The following is a 23,126-nucleotide window of genomic DNA, read 5'->3' as shown; positions in this document are numbered from 1 at the left end:
GTCACTGTCTTGATAAAATTAGCTATACTTCAACATAATAATAGAACCAAGCTAAGGGACACAACTTCAGCTTAAATTTGATACTTTTAGGGTTTTTTACAAAGTAAATGATATTTTTTGTTGTTTTTCTCTATGTGAATATTTGGTGTGGATTTTTTTTTTAATCTTTCAAGCTTTGCACCATTTTATTAAACAGACATAACATAGTGTTCTACAATCCCTTATGTATTAATGTACACATTTGTCTTGATATTTTAGAGATTCGTCTAAAAGTCACCTGCTAGGGGAGGATGATGAGTCATGGGGTGACTGGGGTCAAGAATCTGACCTTTCATCATCTAAAAAATCCAGCAAGACCTCGGACTGGTCAGCTGGTAATGAAGATGATTTAGAAGCTTGGCTGAATGACGACAAATCTGCTCTGTCTTCTGGTGCCAAGGTGAAGGGAAAGAAGAAAAGTGATGATGACTGGGACAGTTGGAAAGCCAATGACTCCTCCAAGTCATCTTTGTCTGGAAAGTCAACTTCCTCTTCATCCAAATCCAAGAAAAAGTCTCAAAAATCTTCTACGGGTGTTTCATCTTCAGACGGCTGGGAAGATGCAGACTGGAACACAGGATTCACTTCTGCTGCCTCTAAGCAGAAGCAACCACTGGTTGGAAATCTTCTGGACTTGGATGATGGGAATGGTATATCTTCCACTGGAGGGGGGGATGGGTGGGATAACGAGGTATGGGCTGATGAAAATGATGCTGACGACTGGCAGACGCTGGATCTGGCTGGAGAAAGCAACAAGACCAGATAAGGATTTTTAGCCCTAGATTTCTGTCGGATATCCAACTGTACATTGTTGTTGTGGATTTCAAACTTTGGTTGCACACAGTAACATACATCTCATTTCATGACGTCATCGGTCTGTTGATACATTGATGTACCATAAATATGTAAAAATCAACAGTATTATGTCAAAAATTAGTCTACAGAATCTGCTGCTAGGCTAAATCATCTTATGGATTGATATTGACATGTGAAAAGAATTGCATTAGTCTTAAAAAACTATTGTACTGATATTTATACACTGTTTTTTTTTTTGTTTGCTAATGTGTAGATATAAATATTATGTTTTGTTAGCAGACTGATTTTAGCACACAGGAATAACAGATGGTAGCTTTGTTTTATCTTTGTAATTTATTTAACTGCTATACCCATGGGTTTTTTTTATTAAAGGCTTGGTGAATTTATTTTTGAATGAAATATTTTAAAACTACTTCTATTGGTATAAACAGAATATTTTTTGAATTAGTTTGTTGCTAGTAAATAATCCTTATAAATGTTGATAAACAAAAGTATATAACGCCTGGCTTGGTTGTTTTTAACTGCTGATTAAATGTAACCACCACTGTGTTGGTAATTAAAGAACTCAGAAACTTTAGTAATACCCACCTTAACAAATTACTCTGTTGTTGCTAATATTTCTTTATGCTGTATATCAAATAAAAACTAGTCTATTATACAAAAATGTATGTAAATAAAATTGTCTAGCAAGTAAGTACTTGTTATAATATCACTATATATTTTTCATTTAACATTGCATTTACTCTTGCAACATGTTTTTTATATATGTCTAGGAAAGAAAAACTTGCAACAAGTTAATGTTATATGAACATTTTTGCCACGGAACATACATACTTGCTGCAAATTTGCTTTTTCTAGACATGTATAGTATACATATTGCTAATGTAAATGCTGGGTAGAAAAAAACTACAGTTTAAAAACATACATAAAAACATACAAATATTTTTATCCTTGTGTATAGTCTAAAAAAAATTTTATGTCATTAAAAGATTTTTTTAGTTCATTTTAGTTTTTCTCAGTCCTCTTCAATCCATTAAAATATATTCTCCATCTGCATTTTAATAAATAGATGTAGTTAATGATGAATGTTTTGCCTGAATTAAGTAGGTCTTCAATTTTCTGGGGAATTTGCTTTACGCTTTTCCATTTGGTTTATTTAGCTTTCTGATTATATATAACCGGTAGGTTTTATATATAACCGGTAGGTCTTAATAGAAAACAAACTGAAAACATTAAGCTAGTATTCATCACATTATCTAATAAAAGGTAGAAATAGAAATAAAATTGTAAAATATGTAGGACATTTTGTGAACATTCCATTAAGCAGATGAAACTAAGACAGTCCCCTTCATTTTCTGACTGCCTACTTTCACACATGAGCAACAGGCCTGTATCATCAATTCCTTGGTGCAGAAAATAAAGTGTTCATATAACTTCATGCAATTGTAACTTTAATGTAAATTATGATGTTAGAGTTTTTATGTATCCATTTTGTGAAGTGTATATTCTGTTTTCTTATTAGTAATATTAGTGTTATTTGGTTTTTTAACCTAAAATTAATTGCTTTTACATCATAACATTATTAGAGCAGTTTTGGATTTTTCAAAAAATTCTTCTGATTCATAATGCAAACTATTTACATAAATCTGAACTATTTTTTTTTTTTATTTTAAAATAAGGATGATTAACTAATTCCAGAAGCGAAAAAAGTTTGTATTGCCTTTAAATAGTTTAAAACAACAAATTTATTAGTAAAATTGGTATCATCGCTATTTGTCTTCCACTCATAACTGCTGTCAAAAAACAGGTTAAAATTACTTCGAAATATTTAGAGTTAGCCTATGTGCATCATCCATACTTTATGCCAAGGATCTTAAGAAGTGAATACTATAATAAATTAGTGCATTTTGTCATTAGTATGTGATTCTGTAGTGTAATGAGAATAGGTAGATAATTTTTAAACAGCTATTGGAATAACATGACTTTTTTGCGTTCTGCTAGGTTACTCTTTTATTTATATCCATCATAACTATTAGAGGTCATCTATGTATGATGTCCAATGCATTATATTTAACATCAGTATATTTAGGCTGAGGTTTTATCACAAAATTTTAGTTTTCTGAGTCTGCATACAAAAAATGTAAGTTTTACTAAAGTGCTTGTAATTTTTTTAAAAACAGAACTCGCTTGTTCAACAAGTCATGGCATCAGTAATTATCAAATATTTACCAGTTGATAAGCAAGACGTTAATGAAAATAGAAATTATGTATATTGTTGGATCTGATTGCAGAAAATATTATTTTTAAATTTTCAATGTTTTAGATCTCTTAAAAAAATGTTGTTATAAAAATGGATGACACCTCCCCAACCCTTATAGGTAGTGTTGATGAATATTCTTTGCTTTAAAAATTTTGAATAGCTAATGATCTAACTCCAATATCTTCATAATATCTGAAGTCTAAAGGATTGTTAAAAATATGACAATTTACATCAGCTATATCAGACCAAAACTACTTAAATTAGCTCTACTCCCTAGTCAACTGAATGGGGTTGTATTGTACAACCTACACTGTAAACAGTACAAAACATCACTACACCTTATTATATGTAATCAGTCGTCTCATGAAAGTGGGTTGTGACCAGTGGGTGAAAGGTCACTGCATTTGATCACAGTTTAACATTATATTCATGTTGTGGATGTGTGACTGAATTGTTTTAAAGAAATATTCCAAACATACATAGTATGTAGTAACTGTGTTAAAAATATTCAAACTCAAGCCCATGCTTAACATAACTGGAGCTGTACATTCTCAGATGTGAAATATGGTTTCAATTATATTTGTGCATGAAGAAAACATGTTTTTGTTTTAATTTTCTGTATGTGGTTATTATTTTTCTTTTTAATTTAATAAATAGGCGTACTTTTTCCATTTTTTTGTTGTTGTTGGGAGCTTTGTACAAGTGATTAAGTCACAATTTTAGTGGGGAGTGGTCAAATCTTGTAACTATTATGACCATTTATAGTTGAGTGATTTAATCTCTGATGACACTTTAAGAACATCAAATCTTTAAGTAATTGAATAAGAATTAAAATAATTCATTAAAAATCAAGTTAAAGATTGCATATACAACAGCAAAAAAAGTGTGTATTAATAACCACATGTGTACAAATCAGTTACAGAAAAGATGTATGCACTAAAAATAAGTTTTAAAAACTCATAAACTATTAGATGCACTTAAATGAGTATTGTGAGATAAGTCACTAAACAAGGCCATTTAATAAATTAATGGTTATTTTTTTTCTCTCTGCATTTTCTTAAGTAAGCAAAGGGCTGATCTTGGCAGTTGCTGGCTAAGGAAGAAAAAAGCTTGACAACATATTCAACTGTTGCATATATCAATTGTCTTATCTACCAATGCACTTTGAAATTTTTTTCTAAAATCAGAGATTCAGTCTGTTAGTAACTGTTAAATTATTAAAAGATCTTAGTGGAAAAGGTCTATTTCAATTTTTTTTATCAGAACAATCTAATGGCATGAAAAATAAATAGCAACAACAACAAAAGGTGTCTTTACAAATTTAATATATTAGTTACAGAAAAAAAGAATTCTTCCGAAAAACAAATTGTCAGATTTCTTGCACATATTGGACCCCTAAAGGGCACTACAATGTTACGGAAATGGAACCCAAATATACTCGTGCTAAGTGCACAATCAAGATTTTAGATGTAATTTATAAATCCTTCCACAAAACATGTATAATCAAATTTACATAAGTTATTACAAATATGGGATCCTTTACTTAATGCCATAAACAATGTTTAAGCATTTTGTTATAGGTGTGTAGTGTGTAATAATGGACAATTAAATTAGGAGATACACTGATCATCTGAAACCTGGGCTAATCAATCAGTAGACTCAGCCTAACAGTGGTATCAACATGTGTTGTAGCATTGCAGAAATGTTGACTCAAGCACTACAAGTGATTGGGTCACTAAAAAAGAAAATTCGAAACACTACATACATTTACAATACCATACCCTATGCCTAGTAGCATTTAATAGTTGTTTAAAATGGTCACACATTCCTAGTTTTTACTTCATCATTTTTTTCAATTAATTTTTTTAACAGTCTGGGTTTAAAAAGTAACTAAATCTAGTAACACCATCAGAATATAAATATATGACTTAAAGAAAAGAAAAATACATTGCTCTATAAAAATAGCACCACCATCTTTACACAAAACCTATATCTGTATTAAAAAACTAGCCAGAGATTCAGTTACGTGTATTTTAAAACTATAAATGCCTATTGCTTAAACAAACAGGATAAATTAAACCAAACTGAAAGAATGTACTCTTTAGATTGATAATTATGACCAGAAACAAACAAAAAAATTGCCAGACCTGATACTGTTACCTAACTGCAAGCCCTGCTGCATGTTGTAGCAACATGGGCTGAATTTCCAGTGGGAAAAGAGATAACTAAATATTATATCCATATTACTAAAAGTACTGAGACCAGGAAGATGTGCAACAGAAAACTTCATTTACAAAGAGTAACAACATGTAGCATAATAAAACATGAGCTAACCCGCGGCGTAACATATGCCGCTATTTAGTTGTTTTATTTTCTACTTTTTAGTAACTCATAATTTGTGAATTCGACACTACCAATGCTGCAACTGAAATTATTTGCTTTAAAACACTATCAATAGCTCATTAAGGACGATACCCCCCCCCCCCCCCGGAGAAAGCAGCCTCTTCTTAGTTACATCCCCTAAGTTTCAAAACTAAATTATTTGCCCCTGCTCTACGATTGGTGGGGGTGGTAGCGATATGCCTAGAGAGGAAGAAAGGGGGCTGCTAAGTGCGCTTAAGTGGTGGTGGTGTCCCGCATGGTCCCCGCATAGAGAAATATATATAGAGATTTTAATGCACTGTGGTAAAATTCAAGTGTATTAGTAGGCCTATATATAATTAGTTTATATTTGCGAACTTATCTGTTTGCAGTTTTCAGTTTGCCCATTTTTCTAGGAACCACTAAAACCTATTAAAATACATTTAATTTATACTTAGACTATTCATATTACAACGTTTACTACCTTATACATTAAAAGACAAGAAACAAAGTTTACTTATTATACTAGGGTGTTTTAATTTACAAAGTTTAGACAAATGCCAGAATAAATTGAAACTATTGCCCAATATAAGCTTACCTTTCTGTAGAAAATAACAGCATTTACATAAAACACCCTATGCACAAAACAATAGTCATAGTAAGCTTATATTACTAACTGGTACTAAATTTTTTACATGCACTGATAGAATTTTGTATCCTGTATTAATAATCATCATGATTCTGAATATCTCCAACATATTCACAAATTTCATCATAGTGTAATTTCAAAACAATGTCTCTGTCAGATAAAAGCTGAACAACAGCCAGACAGAGGTCTTTATTACGTTTCATTATCTGACCTATCTGTCCTCGATAAGACCCTGATACCACAGCAATATAAGAATTATCACTTTTTGGAACAACAGTTTCCAGTTGTGACTGACTCACATTTTCAATTACTTTTCCGTCTTCTGTTTTACATATACAAATTCCACTTGATGGTACATCAATAATTACAACTTTAGTATTGTACAATTTTCCTCTCTTTAAGTCTTTGTCAATTATTCTAACTTTAAGATCATTCTTTAACCACTGTGGAACAATTTTGGTTGCTATCTCATCTGAAGAATCAGAACCAGAGCTACTTGAAGGTTGCCTTTCATACTTTTTGTATTTGCTTTTATGTTTTTTTCTTTCCACAGAATCACTGTTATGCTTATTTTTATCTTTTCTCTGCTTTTTATGATAAGAATTATTATCATTGGGAGAAGCATCACGCTTTCTACTTTTATGAGCTCTCTTTTTGTCACTAGTCTGAACAGCTTCACTTGAAGATTTGTTACTGGATATTTTCTCTTGCTCTTTGTTATATTTATCAACTTTATCTTTATTTAAATATTTTGAAAATTTATCATATTCCTTTTTACTAACAACAGATACATTGTTTTGCATAATATTGACAGTTTTTCCACTAACAGTAAGTTTAATAAGCACACGTGCATTGTCCTCATCCAACCCTTCAACAATGCCATATAAATCCTTATTGACACCACTTAGAATCATGCAATGTGAATTCTTTTTTAACTCACGGTCCTCTTCTGCATTTACAACTGATTCTTGTGTGGCCTTCTTATCTGACCCTGTGTTACTTTTATCAGCACCTAATCCAAGTCCTTTGGGTCTCAAAAGAGCTTGCACAGGGGCAACTACTTTACCATTTTTACCAATGCCACGTGACTGATTCCAACCCATTCCTCGTAACATTGCTAGACCATATTGTTCAATAGGAATCTTATCATAGTCTGCGTCATCCGGTTCATCTGGCCGTAATTCTACATTTAATTTTTCATCAGTCTCAAAACCCTGCGGAATCTTATTCTGCATCAGAAGTGGTATGGAAATATTTGTATTTTCAGTACCCCGATCCTCCCATGTTTCATTGTACTTGGCTGATTCTTGTAAAATTTCTTTAGCAGCTTGAGCATCCAATGATTCTGATACTAATGAGTCAATTTTAGTTTCTAATGTTTTTGATGAGGGTCCTTTCAGGCGTGAACCTTCAACACGCCAATTATTTTGTTTAATGAGAGGAATGACTAGTTCTTGATTTTTTGTTACACGTGTAGATTGAGTAGAATGTACTTCCTTGTTTTCTAATGATAACACATAATCAGGCTCTAGATCTCCTCTGTCTGTTGTCTCGCTTACGACTGATTTTAACAGTTGTTTTGTTTCTTGTTTTTTAGAAAATCCGAAAGACACTGTGGGCTTTGTTGCTTCCTTATGATTTGACTCCATTTTGAAAACGAAGTTGGTGGGTATGTGCCAGATCAAAATGTTTCGATCAAGTCTAAAATAATTGTTTTTTTTTTTAATATCGGCGTCAAATTTATACTGAGCAGGCCTTGAATTAGTTAAAATGTGGGGCCCTATAAGTCCATATATATTTAGTCTATTAGAATCTATATGTCAGTGCCAAATATGATTTTCAGATACCGAGAGGATTAAACTGAAATACAATTAAGAAGTACATTAGGCTAGGCCTATAGACATCTGTTCTTTATATGGTCGAAAATTTATTTCTTGCTTTGCCAGATCAAAGTCACTGACGACATAGGCCTAATCAAATTAGAATGCGTAGTCTCCTTTATTTTCTATGCACAAGACAAAGAAACTTTAAAAAAAACGATGTTCGCTCAGAATTCTCAAGCTGCGGACACTGCCAAACCTTCATGTCAAGCAAACATGTCAAAAAAAAAAACCTATCTAGATATGATCGCTTACCAGTGTGCTTATTGTGAAGTAATTCCATAAAAATACAAAGACTCCAACTAAAGAAAAATGTTTATTTAAGTGAGGTGGAGGGGAGGGGGGGGGGCACTCAAACTGAAAACTTTCGGGTTGGGGGTTGCGGACACTCCACACTAGTGCTTTACTTTTTTTTTAAAAACTAAAACTAGTAGTTAAAAAAGTGTAAAGCAACCTTTCGAACCTTATGTCTAATGGGCAGAAGAGGAAGTATTTACCTATTTCAGTAACCTTGGCATAAGACAGACAAACTACTAACATCTATGCAACCAGAAGTAACTATATTAGCAGTCCCACGTATGTATCGCACTCTTTAAAACTAACGTAAGCGCCATAGTGTACACATGGATGCTTTATTTTTGCTGAAACCCTCCCAGGAGTATTCTCAATAACTTCACAAAGTTTCATGGCCATCGGATAAAACTTGAAGGGTATAGTAACACATAAAGGACAAACACAAACACTTTCATTTATCTCTATATAGATAATCAACAAAGTTCCAACCTGATTGTTTCTCTCATAATTTTTATGTTGTCTAATGAATATACAATCTATATACTTGAACTCATGTATTAACGAATTGTATACAATTTCAAATGGAAATAGGTCTACAGGAAACATGTGTGCCAACAGCTTTATTTTTTTTAAAAGTTCTAAATTAATTTTTTATCTTCTTCAGCTGAGACAATTTGCAAACAATCTCAAAATTGCCTTTACGTGATTAGGGAATACTGATCAAATACTATAGTCAAATACAACCCTAGACAGATCCAGGGGTGTCAGACTATCATGTTCCGCTAACTTGACTGATTAACATATTGATGAAAATGCTTGACTTCTCCTACAAGATTCTTCTTCATGATATGTTTGACATGCGGCGCAAACCCCTTCACGAAACTCTTCTGTGGTTTCTAATTTTTATTAAGAATCAAAACGTTTTAGTATATAAGTGGACCCTCTGTGCTAGTCTAGTGTAATGCACGCATCATGTATATGCCTATAAGTGTTTTGCTTCTAAACTTCATTGATATGCTTTCATCTGCTTTTTGTGGAATCAACATAAGGAAATATTTTCTTCTGGTTTTCCTTCAAATTGATAGAACACATCTGTGAAACCTTTAACAAAATCCAAAAGTGAAGCATATATTTTCCTATATAGCCCTGCATCTAGATAGAGGCATAGTAACCCTTCCCGCATATTGGGCAAACAATGTTGGGAAAAAGCGCCTCCCTCCCCCCATTCACATTTTTATTTTGGTGTCACATTGATCTAGAAAACAGTTACAAAATGATTTTTTAAATATTATATTTATTTATAAATTGCCATACCCTAGGAACACCTCAGGATCTAGACTAATTGAGCTCTGGATCTAGGCTAATTTGAGCATCTTGTACTCAGTCGTAGTGCTTAACTTGTCTTGCTAAATTCATCGAGCAAGTATTTCACAAACAGGCTATATCATTAACATAAATTCAAACACCACTTTTTGTCTAAGTATTTAAGGCATGATTGGTTACTGCTGCAATGCAGAAATTATTCTATCATATCTATCAAGTATTGCAATTATCAGAAAGCAAACCTTAGGCACAATTACACTATTTTCTTTAACTTGTATCTTAATGGAAGCAACATTAATTACTAGGTTCCATTATGTCACCACTCCTTGAGAATGGGTAACTATTTAAGTGATGAGTCATTGAAGCATGGGAGGGTTAAGGATTTAGAAAATGTAAATTCAATGTTGCATACATTTTAAAAATTATTTAACTTAATTAAAGCAGTCATTTTTCAGTTATAAGTATTTGTATACATTTTAAGATCAATATACCTAAATTTAACCCATCTCAAAACTCTAGACAAAAATGAATATCAGGAGAAAGGGTAGACTGAGACTAATTAATTTCAATCAGCAAAAAATTAGCTTTAATGTTTCAAAGTGGTGTCATGTAACATTGCTCCATACCACTTCATATGTGTTACTTTATATACATGATATTTGCACATTCGCTTATTGATGCTATACATTTCTGAGCATTAAATATCTTATAATAACTTATGCCGTATCCATAGCTGTCTTCACTTTTAGATTTGAATGTTGTTTTAAGTGTGTTTACTAATATTACAATTTTAAAATCTAATTTGTGATATGCAAAATACAAACAGCAGACAATTTTTTACATAGTTTATTCAAGAAATATAAAACCAAAAACAATCTTATCTTGGTTTGGATATTAAAGACACTTGATTGTGAAAGTAAATACTAATACAAAACAGATTCTCAAATAAAAATGTAAACTGCAAAGCTTGTCTTACTTTAGTTGAATAAAAATGTAAAACTTTGAGAAACAAACCATCACTGAATCCAGGAACATGAATTATTTTTTAAATTTGTTAATTAATAATATTTTTATATTCAAACAATAATTTTTGGAGTCAAAACACTAAAATTGATAGGGGTAGTAAGAACCATATATTGGGGAAATGATTAACTTTATGGGCAGCATATATTGGGGAAATGATGCAAACTTTATCAAACCTCTTGTGTAACCACTTATGTGAAATAGCAAACTATAGCAAAAGCTAAAAAAAAAAACCCTCATCTAAAGCCCCAATTGAATACTGAAAAGAATACAAAAAACATTATGTGACTACATATCTTGCTACCATAATCAATTTTTTACAACTAACATTTGCACCTTACATCACTTTCTATGACCCATGATGGCACCAAATTACAGCTGCTAGTAGTGCAGTACTTGGGAATTTAATTTAATTTAAAAAGTAATTTAATTTCATAGAACACCTTCAACATAGAAAACTATTCAGCTACATGGTAAAAGTAATGTATATTTTATAGTACTCTAGAATTTATATATACACAAAAAATGAGTGCTAACCACCAAATAATTTATTGAATATTAAAAGATAGATTTGAATTATAATATAACAATTATATTTTTATTTAAAGAGACATTTCATTGACTATTTACAGTTAATTTAATTTCCAAAAGAAGCTACCTATGTATTGAAAAATAGTTCTGACGAGGTTATTTTAACCATCAAAGTTATGATAAAAAAAATTCCCTATACATTATGAGTCAATATTTATTTTCAATTATTTGTTTATTAGTTATTTAAAAACACAAAAGTAAAATTCTACTGTTTAAGAAAAGTTGAGTACAGGTCATAATGAAATTAGCAATCAGTTATCAATAAGAGGAAACAATATGGTCTCACTTAAATCAATCAAAATAGCCCTCGTTATAGACAACCACTTTAAACAGATGACCTGCTGTAAAATGACAACATATTATATGCAGTGGGGTCAGACTGGTTTATAAGGATAAATGAGGAGAGTCCCCAGACTTAATAAAAAAAAAACTGACTCAAGCAAGTTATTTATACACTAGTTATATTCAGCAGATGAAAAGTACATTAAGCTCAGTGCTAACAGACAACTTTGACAAACTAAGATATTGCTGATAAATAATTGACATCACTTATGATCTTGGTAAGCAGTTTTTTAAAATTATTTCCTTCTTAAACTTTAAAATTAAGATTACACTTACAAATTAATTTTACTCAACCTATGTAAAGGTTCAATTACTTATCAGAATGTATAACCTGTTAAAATAAGTGTTATCTCTAAGGCTCTGCAGCTTCTTTATTCTTTACAGTAACTTGATCTAAACTTGGACAATATTGTTATCACAGTCAGAATTACTACTGCCATCAGTTTCATCTGAGTCACGAGCCCTGCCCCTTGTTGTGCTCTGTGACTGCAACTGCTGTAGGCTAGCACGAACATTCTCCAGCCGAGTGGCATCTTCTAAATGGGAGCTTAACTGTTCAGGTGTGTCATAGCCCCGGCTAGAGCTACTGGATCCTCCATGGGGGCTAATTGACACTGATGTACTATCAACAAGTCGTAGGCGCTCCAGGTGAACAGAAAGGTCACGTTCTGTGGTAGCTGAGTTAGGTGGACTCTCTGAAGGGGTCATTGGTGTCTGGGGAGTGTTGTGGGGTGTGGGTGGAGAGAGTGAGTGGCTGTCTCCTGATCTATCTGCTTGTTGGATGGGGATAGGCCGACGGACTGAAGAAGACTGACTGGAGGAAGTTTCATGACCTTCTGCACCAGGACGATCTGAATCAATACCTACAGTGTCTGCACTTAGTTTCAAACCTGCCACACCTTTTCGACCAGCCAGATTTATCAAGTCACGTTTAATTCTCCTCTTTTTGGTTCGATCATTTCTCCTGGACTGAACCATATTTGTTAGATCAATGAGATAAACATACCCTGCAATTAGAAGCTCACAGGAAGTATGACCTGCTTTGTGGTACACTTCGAGCTCTCTAGATGTACGGTCATCATACTGCCACCACCCATTGACGCCCTCGTAGAACCAGCTGTAGCCATCATCAAAAGTAACAGGCTGCTCAAGGTCATCACGGCGAATTAGATTTGGTCGACAAAAGAAATCAGGTGGTATTTGCTGCCTGCACAGAGCACACCGCTTGCTTCTACTGGCCACGCCTTTTACACACAGAAAACAAAAGATATGCCGACAGGGTAGCTGTACAGGATATATACACGACTGAAGACACACAGGACACTCTAAAATATTTTCCTCACCAGTGCCATCTGAAAGTAAAATTTAAAATTCTTAGACAAAAATATAAAAAATTAAAATGTATAGGGCCATCAGGACAATCTTTATAATAACCTCGACTGAACAAAACAAATATTTAAAAAATAGTGAGCCAAATTTGAAGGTAGGAAAAGAAATTGTAAAAATAGAAACCACTTTGAAAAGTGGTATTATCAACACTAATCTTATGCTTTTTAATGTAACTTGAAAGTTTTTTTTTAAAGTGTAACACCCTTAATCACACAATGAAATACTCAAGTCTTAGTAGAACTTTTTATAATACACCTATTAGATTTCCAAAAAATCATTACTTAATACAATTAGGTTATAACCTTTATTATATCTAACACTAACCTTAGCCACATATTTCTTATTCTTAGATTTGACAAAAGTAATTATTTTCTTAGAAAGTTAAGCTTTAAACTAGGATTTGTTTTGTTAACAAGAGCACAGCAAAGAAAGAAACACAATACTTTAACAATAGCTTCCCTTGAATTAAGTAATTCTAAAATTACTGGTGCATTACAATTATTTCTACCACACAACAGATGTCCAGAATGTGCAGCATCTTGTTGGAGTATTTAATTTGTACATGTTTCTTATGCAATTATAACATTTAAAATGTATGGCTAAGCATTCTTCACAAAAAGCAAAAAAAAAAAAAAAAAACCATACTTCACAAAAAGCATTGGCAATAAAACATATAACAAAAATCGTTTAAAAACGGAACAAAAAATGGATCCAACCAAATATAATAAACTATTTCAATATTATTGCTATGGCTGGTCTACTATGTAATCCCTAATCCTAATGCCTAAAACCTAACCCTATACTTCATGTCAATGCTAACCCTGCTCTATCCCTAACCTCAGACCTACCATGGGCGAACCATAATAATATTAAGGCCGATTCAAGCTGGAAAGAGATGCGCATGTTTACAAAACAGCGCTACAGAAATAGGCTATTAAAATAGATTTATTTTTACAAAAGGTGTTATGAACTAACAGATAAGATTTTAGATCTCATTACTAGATATACTGTAGAACTAGTAGCTACTGTTAGTAGATCTAGAATCTAGATTTTAGGATCCCTTAATAATTATTTATCAGCCTATCTATTCAAGATAAGTAAATACCATTATCACAAGAAAAAAAATCTAAAAATAAAGTGAATGAAACACACACAAAAAAGTATAAAACAAAACGTATCCACATTGTAACGTTAACCTATCTATCAGCCAAATAGAAGGAGAACGTTACAAAGTGGGGGCTCGTCCGGGATTTAATCTGTCGTTCCAGTTGTTGGTTATATCAGTTGAATACTAAGGTTAGTTGGATTTAGTTGTTTTATATCCAGTAGAGCAGTGTTCTTACAACGCGCGCTCAGGCTAGAGTATCTAGGTCAAATAAGCAGACGTGTCACGTCCTACATTTAGAGGTCAAGTACACGGCCCAACGCTGTGTATTAATTTAAAGAATCTAGGCTTGTTGTGATTTGAAAGTTAGTGTTATGGAGTCTTTTTTGGCTAATCCTACTTTTGAAGAGGTCGAGAAGTTGAGTAGAAAAGTTTTGATTAGTGTTGTTAAGGAATTGAAATTGGATTATTCTGTTACGCAGAAGTCAGAAGTGTTGAGAGATAAAGTTGTTGTTCATTTTATTAATGAAGGGGTATTTGATGAAAGTTTGTTGGCTGGTGTGTTACTCCGCGAGGAGAAAGTTGCTTTAGAGAAGGCATTAAAAGAACAGGAGTTGGAAGTTAAAATTGCTTTAGATAGGAGGAGGTTGGAATCAGAATTTGGTCAAGTTAGTGATGTTACTTCTCTGGTAGATCCAAAAAAGTTGTCGGTGGGGCAAGTGATTGCCAAATTTGGGAAATTAGTTCCTAAATTTGATGAAACAGATTTGGTCGTTTTCTTTAACTCGTTTGAGAGTTTAGCGAAGACATGTGAATGGCCCGAATCTTCCATTACTGCTTTATTGAGCTGTGTCCTTACTGGGAAAGCTGCAAAAACATACCAGGCACTCTCTCACGACGTTCAAAATAACTATAGTTTGGTCAAGACTGCCATTTTAAAGGCCTACGCACTGACGCCCGAGGCCTATCGGACAAAATTCCGAACACTCCGCAAGTTACCCACACAATCATATGTGGAATTTCTCTTTGAAAAGGAGAAAATATTCTCAAGGTGGCTACACTCTGAGGAAGTTTCTGAGTTTGAGAAACTCAGGTCACTTATCCTAAGGGAAGAATTCCTATCGTCCCTGCCTGAAGAGATACGACTACACATTCTGGATAACAAGATAACTGACATCCAGAAGGCTGCTGAGTCGGCTGACACATATATGTTGGTGCATAAGAAACCACCAGTGTTAGGAAACCGCCTCAACCCCGTGCTTCCCCTTTTTGGCAGCAATCATCCTGTTGGCCAACATTTGAAGGCATCACAGTCCAGAGAGAAACCAAGATCAACTCTCAATCGTCGAGCAGTATGCCAGTTCTGCAAAAGGCCTGGGCATCTTGTCAAGGACTGTTACAAACGTCGTCAATATAACAGAGAGGTGGTGCGTACTTCCGCGCACTATGCTCTATCCCCTCAAGCAGCCAGTTCAACTATGAACTCTAGAATTCTAAAGGACTCTAACCCTAAGTGTCCGCAAGAAAGTAGTCAAGTCTCCACACATTATGTGCAGTCACATTTTGACTGTTCTCGCCACCATCCAGTTTCTTCCGAGTCTACCGATCTCGAGGGATCGAGAAAAGTTGACTTTTCATCTTTTATTGCCGAAGCCATCATTAGCAAACCAGGTGATCCGTTGTCTCAGAAGAATATCACCGTCCTAAGAGACACAGGAGCGTCACAATCACTCCTTTTGAGAAGTTCAATGGACATTACACCAGAGACGAACACCGGAAGGATTTCCATTATCCAGGGAGTGGGGACAAAATCTACTGTCGTCCCTCTACACAAGTTTGCCCTGAAACATCATCTCGTCGAAGGTGAGGTCATTTTAGGTGTGATAGATAGTATTCCAGTCCCAGGAGTACACCTACTTCTAGGGAATGACCTTGCGGGAAGCAAAGTATACCCCTGTACGGTTTCAGACCCTTTGTCAACAGTTCCAGATAATGATTATGAACTGTATCCTGCATGTGCGGTGACAAGAAGCCAGACCAAACAATTGGCTGACACAACGTCTGAACCACATCTACCATCATCGTCAAGAAATTCGACTCCCAAACTGGAGTCTATGCTTCCAGAAAACACAAGTCTGGGCTTACCCCTGAGGATATCTCAGGAAGACATCATTAAAGCTCAACAAGTCGACGCGGAACTCAAGGCAACGGTCGAAAAATCTCTATCATCTGACGATGGAGAATATTTCACCGAGAATGGCCTCTTCTTTCGTCGCGCTATACCAGTGATTGCCTCACCAGCCGAACCATGGTTGGGTAAAAACCAGCTGTGGGTCCCTCCACCTTATCGGCATGAAATACTTAAGCTGGCACATGACCATCCAATGTCAGCGCACCCAGGAGTCACTAAAACGACGGCGAAGATCAAAGAACTGTTCTTTTGGCCCAAAATGAGAAAAGATGTGTCGCGTTACTGTAGAAGTTGCACGAACTGTCAGTTGGCCGGAAAGCCAAACCAGACAATTCCTAAGGCCCCTTTGAGTCCGATTCCTGTATTAGAAGAACCTTTTTCTAAAATCGTCATGGACTGTGTAGGTCCCTTGCCTAAAACCAAGGCGGGCAACGAGTACCTACTTACCTTTATGTGTTCAAGTACCCGTTTTCCCGAGGCGATTCCCTTACGGAACATTAAGGCAAAGACTGTAGTCAGAGCCATGACCCGGTTCTTCACTACCTTTGGATTACCTAGAATCGTGCAAACAGATCAAGGCAGCAACTTCTCCAGTCACCATTTTCAGGAAGCGCTAGCCACGCTAGGCGTTACCCACATCACCAGCTCAGCCTACCACCCTCAGTCTCAAGGCGTACTTGAGAGGTTCCACCAAACCCTCAAAACCATGCTAAGGACATTCGCTAACAGTAACACCCAATGGGATGAGTCTGTTCCTTGGATTATTTTCGCCGCGAGGGACTGTGTCCAGGACTCTTTAGGCTACTCGCCTTTTCAACTTGTGTTTGGACATTCTGTCCGTGGCCCCCTGAAGCTGATACACGAACGTTGGACAGGTACCAGTGATCATCCAGTGGAAAACTTCGACGATTTTCACGTTCGACTGAAAGCCGTGTGCGAAATGGCTCACAAGAACTTAAGAAAGGCCCAAGTGAGAATGAAAGGACTGTATGATAAGAGTTCTTGTAAACGAACATTCAATCCAGGCGACAAAGTTCTTGTGCTAGTACCTAATCTGAACAATGCGTTATCCTTGAGATATTGTGGACCCTTCACTGTGCATTCAAAATTAAGTGATTTGAACTATGTTGTCAATACGCCCGACAGAAGAAAGAAACAGACAGTGTATCATGTCAACTCACTGAAAAAGTATTATGATAATTGTAACAATTTTCAATCCACAGCTAAAATTAATTTACCTGTATGTTCTAATGTTTCTGATGATGTGATACATGATAAATTGAAACCCCCAAAATTGGTAAATTCTTCCTTTTTAGATAATTTGAATGTCCACCTTATGCATTTGTCCACAGAGGAAAGCCATAGATTGTCTCAGTTATTTGAGACATTTCCCTCTATTTTTGGGGATGCCCCCAAAGAAGCGAAGGTTCCACCTCATGATGTAGACGTTGGTGACGCAAAACCCATTAAACAACACCCCTATAGAGTTAACCCGGAAAAAGCTGCTTTGATAAAAGATGAAATTGACTATATGCTCAAGAATGATATCATTGAGCCCAGTTTCAGCAACTGGAGTTCCCCATGTCTCCTAGTCCCGAAAGACGGTGGATCTTTCAGGTTTGTGACCGACTTTAGGAAGGTGAATGCGCTCACCAAAGCTGATTCCTATCCCTTACCTCGGATAGAAGACGTTATTGATAAAGTTGGGCAGGCTAAGATAATTTCCAAAATTGATTTACTTTCAGGATACTGGCAAATCCCATTATCTGACCGTGCAAAAGAAATATCTGCTTTTGTAACCCCTAATGGTTTTTATAGATACAAACGTATGCCCTTTGGTATGCGAAATGCTGGTCAAACTTTCCAGAGGGTCATTAACTCTGTCATTGCTGACATAGACCAATGTGAGGCCTACATAGATGATATAGTTGTATTTTCTAATACTTTTGAAGAACATATTGTTCAATTGACTAACCTTTTTAGAAAATTGTCTGAAGTGAATTTTACTGTAAACTTACATAAAAGTGATTTCTGTAAAGCTTCAATTACCTATTTGGGTTATCAAGTGGGAACGAACCAAGTTCGGCCCATTGAAGCTAAAGTAGATGCTATTGTAAAGTTGCCACCTCCCAAAAATTGTAAAGAGATCAAAAAGTTCCTTGGGATGGCTGGTTACTATAGGCGGTTCTGTCAAAACTTTTCAGCTATTGCTGAACCTCTTACTGCATTATTGAAAAAGGGTGTTGAGTTTGAATGGTTCGATAAATGTCAAGAAGTTTTTTTAACCATTAAGTCATTTCTATCTAATGCTCCTGTTATGGCTGCACCAAATTTCAGCAAGCCCTTTAAACTTGCCATTGATGCTAGCAACTTAGCCATTGGCTCAGTCCTATTTCAAGAAGACAACATGGGAATTGACCATCCCATTGCCTTTTTTTCCAGGAAGTTAAATGAAAACCAAAAGAATTATTCTACTATTGAAAAAGAAGCTTTAGCTTTAGTTTTGTCATTACAACATTTTGAAGTCTATGTCTCTTCTTCTACCAATCCAGTCAGAGTGTTTTCTGACCATGATCCCCTGAAATTTACCTCTAAGTTAGGACAGACAAATCAAAGAATATTGAGATGGTGCTTATATTTCCAAAATTTTAATCTGGAAATTTCACACATTAAAGGTAGTGATAATGTTGTGGCTGATTGTTTGTCAAGGATGTAAAATCTTGTTACACACCTTGATCATGTGACACGCTTTGTGGTTCATTAGGACCATAAACAGGTTTTGTTTGAGTGTCACTCATATGAAAATGAGTGGTGTGAGTTAGAATTTTTCAAAATTCCAATCCTGTTGAATATTTTGTTTATTTTCAGGTGAACCTTAATTAAAGGTGGTTTTTGATTATATGTAATCTTTTATATTAATATGTCTCACATGACTCTATTGATATTGTAGCTAGTCATTGAAATAAAGGTCTTACCCTGGCGGGTTTACCACTTTTAATATCCACATGGAAATATTGTAATACCCTTTTTTGAGGGATTTTGATGTATAATTACTTTTTGAAGGGTTACTCCCCTTTCACCAATTGTAAAAGTTGGAGTTACTTCCCTTTTATGTTCAGGGATATTTTCATCTGGTATTATGTTTTTGATTGCCTACATTTATAAAACATTTTTGTTATTTCATTGCCAGATTGGTTCCCTATGTATGTTTTTGTGGAACCTATCTGTCACTTCCAAAAAGGGAGGGGATGTGACCTACTTAGGTCGAGTCATTTTTATTTTGACATTGTATAATTCCTTATATGGAATGATGGTGTAACACCTGGGGTTTTTCCACTGACTTATTAAGGTGTTTGAGACATAGAAATTTTCCATTAAAATCTGATTGAATGATTCTGATCAGATGATTATCCCAACCAATGGCGACATGAGTCGAGGATAACCTCCCCTGTCACAGAAGTCTTTAATTGCACTGCACACTCGCAACACGAGGCAGTTTATCTTGACCTGGCAGTCTACGAGGCAGTTTTACCTTAGTCAGGCAGCCGTCCATATTGTCCGGCTATAGACTCTGACCATTTGAACGTGAGAGTACTTAAGACCTGTGTGTGCCTTGCTTTCTTAAAGTGATTTAGTCTTCTAGTTTAATATTACTTGTCGCTCAGTAATTCTAGAAACTACAGCAGTGTTGTGTGGCCTGTAGCTGTTCTTTAGACAGTGTAGAAATCTGTGATAGTGTTTTTTCCTACATTGTGTAAGTTGGTTTTTGATATTTTATACATTAAATATTTTATTTAGTTCAACCTTGTGTTCTGCCACTTCTGAGTTCGCTGATTAAAAGGTCATATGTAGATTGGATGAGTGTTAATTACAATAGTATCACTAGCTTCCCTAGACATTAAATTCGAGCCCTAGTGGTCATTGTGTTAAGTGTTCATCCACTTAGGCCGTAAGGCATTTGCATATGACCCCGAAAAAAGAATCCGGGGACGTTCTCCTTCTATTTGGCTGATAGATAGGTTAACGTTACAACATGGAATAGAACCCTCAACCTCAGGCACTGTGCCTGAAGCACAACCGCCCAACCACACGGTGCAGATAATTATGTTAGAAGAAAAACTATAAGCCAGTAAGCTTTTACTTCTAGATCTAGAATGGATAGGCCTAGATGGTGACCTAATATAATCTATTCTAGGCCTAAGCTGTTTATTTAATACTAATTAGATCTAGTAAATATATATAGACATAGGCCTAAGTTACTCGTTTAGTTACTAGATCTAGATTTAGTTAGTTAGGTTAAGACTTTTGTCTTTGATAGGACCAGTGACTAGACTTTACTAGATTAATGGAGGCCACCGAGTTGATGAGAATCCTTCCATCATATTGTTGACATGGATGAAATTTGTTTTTTTTTCTTCTGACTACTTAGTGGCCATAAAAATAATTTAAAAAATAAAAACCTAAGCCTAAAAATAGTTTAAAAATTTAATATTTTTAGAATCAATGCTAGTATAGTTGCGAATTCAGAGAACATGAAAATAATTTTTTTAAGTTTAAGGCTACATTAAACTATTAGGCCTAAACATTTCTATTTATATTCATCAAGCCTAAGTTATAACCGGATGTTTCTTTTATAAGACAGACATTGAAGATTGGCTGTACAGAAACTCCATAATCAATAGTTATTTGTTTACAAAACTTTGCAGATAACATTTTTAAATAACATAATGCTATTTAAAACCACATGACTTAGTTCTGCCATTTTTTTACATTTTGCATAGGCCTAGGCCCCTAAAGAAATTTATAGCAGGATGTCATTGTTTATGTCGCCATTATCACATGAAAACCAAATTGTTTTTGCATTTTTTTTAAATTGTGTTTAATTAGTAGAAATTAGGCCTACCAAAAATACTAAAACGTCAAATACAACAAAACATCAACTTTTTTATAAAGTTCAAAAAAATCAGTCAGGATTTTATAGTAGGCCTAACCATAGCCTATTCATTTTAATTAATTAGGCCTACACTGTGCCTTATTTTTTAAATATTTAATGGGCCTCTCCGATACCTTTGAGACTATTCTCGCTTAAGGCTTAAGTCCATTAATTTTAGATCTAGAGTACCCCTGCCCCTACGGCCTACATGCTACTTTACTTCATTAGTAACTTAAAGTAATTTAGAATATAATAGGCTAATTATTAGGAATATTAGGCATTATTAGTATTAGACTATTAGGCCTAACATAAGAAGAAGATAAGAGTATGACATCCTAATCCTGATGTTCTGGATCTTGACACTTAAATTAGTAGATTCTAGTTTCTGGATCTAGATTAAATCATTAGAGCTAGATCTAGAATAATATTTAATATTAATATATATAATATATAGCCTAGAGATTCTAGATCTATCATTCCCCTCATCAGCACTTCTCTCGTCTTAGGTCTTGTCTTAGTCTACCTGGTTGAATTTGTCCAGTAGCATTGGGTTGATAAGTTTGATCCTTTACACTAGTTTTCAGCTTCTCGTCAATTTCCAATTTATTGAAATTGCCGTTTTCTGTTTCATCTACGATATGGCTAGGATCCATTTTTGTTCCTTTGTTTGAAAAAATATTTAATATATCTAGATCTAGAAGACAGATTTGTCTAGGCCTATGGTTTATTATGTCAACAGCTCAGAAGCCATTAGGCTATATATAGCACTGGCGAAAGATTACTTTGCCAAATTGGCTCACTAAGACCAAATAGAATCTGTTATCTAAATTTACCCTATCCCCAATTTGCTAGCAGTTTCAAATTAGACCCCATGTGTGCACCACCAACCACATTCACTAAGACTAATGCCAATCCTCCAACCCTAATTTGAAAAAAACAACCTTTATTGAAACCTAAAATAATGATTAACCATTGTTTGATAGACTAATTTGTAGCCCCATGTGTAAATATAAAAGGGTCGGGTCACCCTACGGCACCGAGAAGACAGCGATGAAGCCACTAAGAGATAGCTCTAATTAGATCTAGAATATGACAGAAAATATCTAGAAGCTTGTTTTGAGCTACGCATCTACAATTTTTGTAAGTATAAAAAAAATAAACCACTTGTATGTAGCTCTACGACCAACAACTTCCAAAGAAATATTTATATAATATAGTATCCATTATCGTTGAACTGTTATTGTTGGTTCGATCGTTTCTCAGTGGAAATATCTCACTTTTTCTTGGTAATTCGACTTTTCTTTAGATCGAATGACTTGCAGGGCGATGAACTCGGCCCTGGAAGAAAGTATATGTCGTAATTATAAATCGAAAATTTACTATTAAAAATTGTTTACCCATTGGGGAGGGGTGACACCAACCAAAAATACAAAATTGTTGGAGAAAGTAGGCTTGACACTCAATTACCAAACCGGGTTACATCCCGTGGTATAAGTACAATAGCATTTGAAACAATGACACTGACACCTCTATTTTCTTTCTCCTGTCCTACTTAGTAAGTTTGAATAACATTTTAACTACACATGTATCAGTACATTCGTCTTTTAAAGGCATTTTATGCCCGATTGGAGCAAGTATTGACATTTGGTGATCAATATTTGAATGCGTTATTGGCGACAATCGAGTGAATGAAATGAATATTAACTTAATACTGGTAAGTCCTAATTAAAGTGTATGATATTTATCTAGGCCTAACATTTACATGACTGTAGAGTTGTAGAAGGGCCCGAGGACTATTTTTTTTTAAATTATATATATATATATATATATATATATATATATATATATATATATATATATATATATATATATATATATATATATATATATATATATATATATATATATATATATATATATATATATAATA

At 34.5% G+C, this 23,126-nt stretch overlaps 3 protein-coding genes across 3 annotated transcripts in view; 1 reads left to right on the top strand and 2 right to left on the bottom strand.

Moving 5' to 3' along the window:
• Positions 1 to 3,786, top strand: part of LOC131953216 (ADP-ribosylation factor GTPase-activating protein 1) — a 41,653-nt gene extending 37,867 nt beyond the window's left edge. The window contains exon 11 of the mRNA XM_059316301.1: positions 259 to 3,786. Coding sequence (XP_059172284.1) covers positions 259 to 805 — 547 coding nt within the window. The 3' untranslated portion in view covers positions 806 to 3,786. The remainder of the gene's footprint in view (positions 1 to 258) is intronic.
• A 636-nt stretch (positions 3,787 to 4,422) lies between these two features.
• LOC131953217 (G-patch domain and KOW motifs-containing protein-like) lies at positions 4,423 to 7,781 on the bottom strand. The gene has a single exon (XM_059316302.1). The coding sequence runs from the start codon at positions 7,772 to 7,774 to the stop codon at positions 6,200 to 6,202; it is 1,575 nt and encodes a 524-aa protein (XP_059172285.1). The 5' UTR covers positions 7,775 to 7,781; the 3' UTR covers positions 4,423 to 6,199.
• Positions 7,782 to 11,679: 3,898 nt separating this feature from the next.
• LOC131953187 (E3 ubiquitin-protein ligase rnf146) lies at positions 11,680 to 21,939 on the bottom strand. The gene is made up of 2 exons (XM_059316254.1): positions 21,720 to 21,939; positions 11,680 to 12,930 (listed from the first exon to the last, which is right to left on the bottom strand). Exons 1-2 carry the CDS (start codon positions 21,847 to 21,849, stop codon positions 11,972 to 11,974), a joined length of 1,089 nt encoding a protein of 362 aa, XP_059172237.1. The 5' UTR covers positions 21,850 to 21,939; the 3' UTR covers positions 11,680 to 11,971.
• Between the last annotated feature and the right edge of the window lie 1,187 nt (positions 21,940 to 23,126).

Source organism: Physella acuta, unplaced genomic scaffold, assembly GCF_028476545.2.
Source record: "Physella acuta isolate Inbredline_101_S28 unplaced genomic scaffold, ASM2847654v3 ptg000913l, whole genome shotgun sequence".
Classification (NCBI taxonomy): Eukaryota; Metazoa; Mollusca; class Gastropoda; family Physidae; genus Physella; species Physella acuta.
This window is presented reverse-complemented; position numbering and strand designations above follow the sequence as displayed.

What these genes read in the sequence shown, in the direction of transcription:
- LOC131953217 (XM_059316302.1), bottom strand. Translation starts at nt 7,774, where the DNA reads ATGGAGTCAAATCATAAGGAAGCAACAAAGCCCACAGTGTCTTTCGGA.
- LOC131953187 (XM_059316254.1), bottom strand. Translation starts at nt 21,849, where the DNA reads ATGGATCCTAGCCATATCGTAGATGAAACAGAAAACGGCAATTTCAAT. An exon ending in TACTGGACAAATTCAACCAG is followed by an intron (nt 12,931 to 21,719) that starts GTAGACTAAGAC and finishes TTTTACTTTCAG; the next exon opens with ATGGCACTGGTGAGGAAAAT.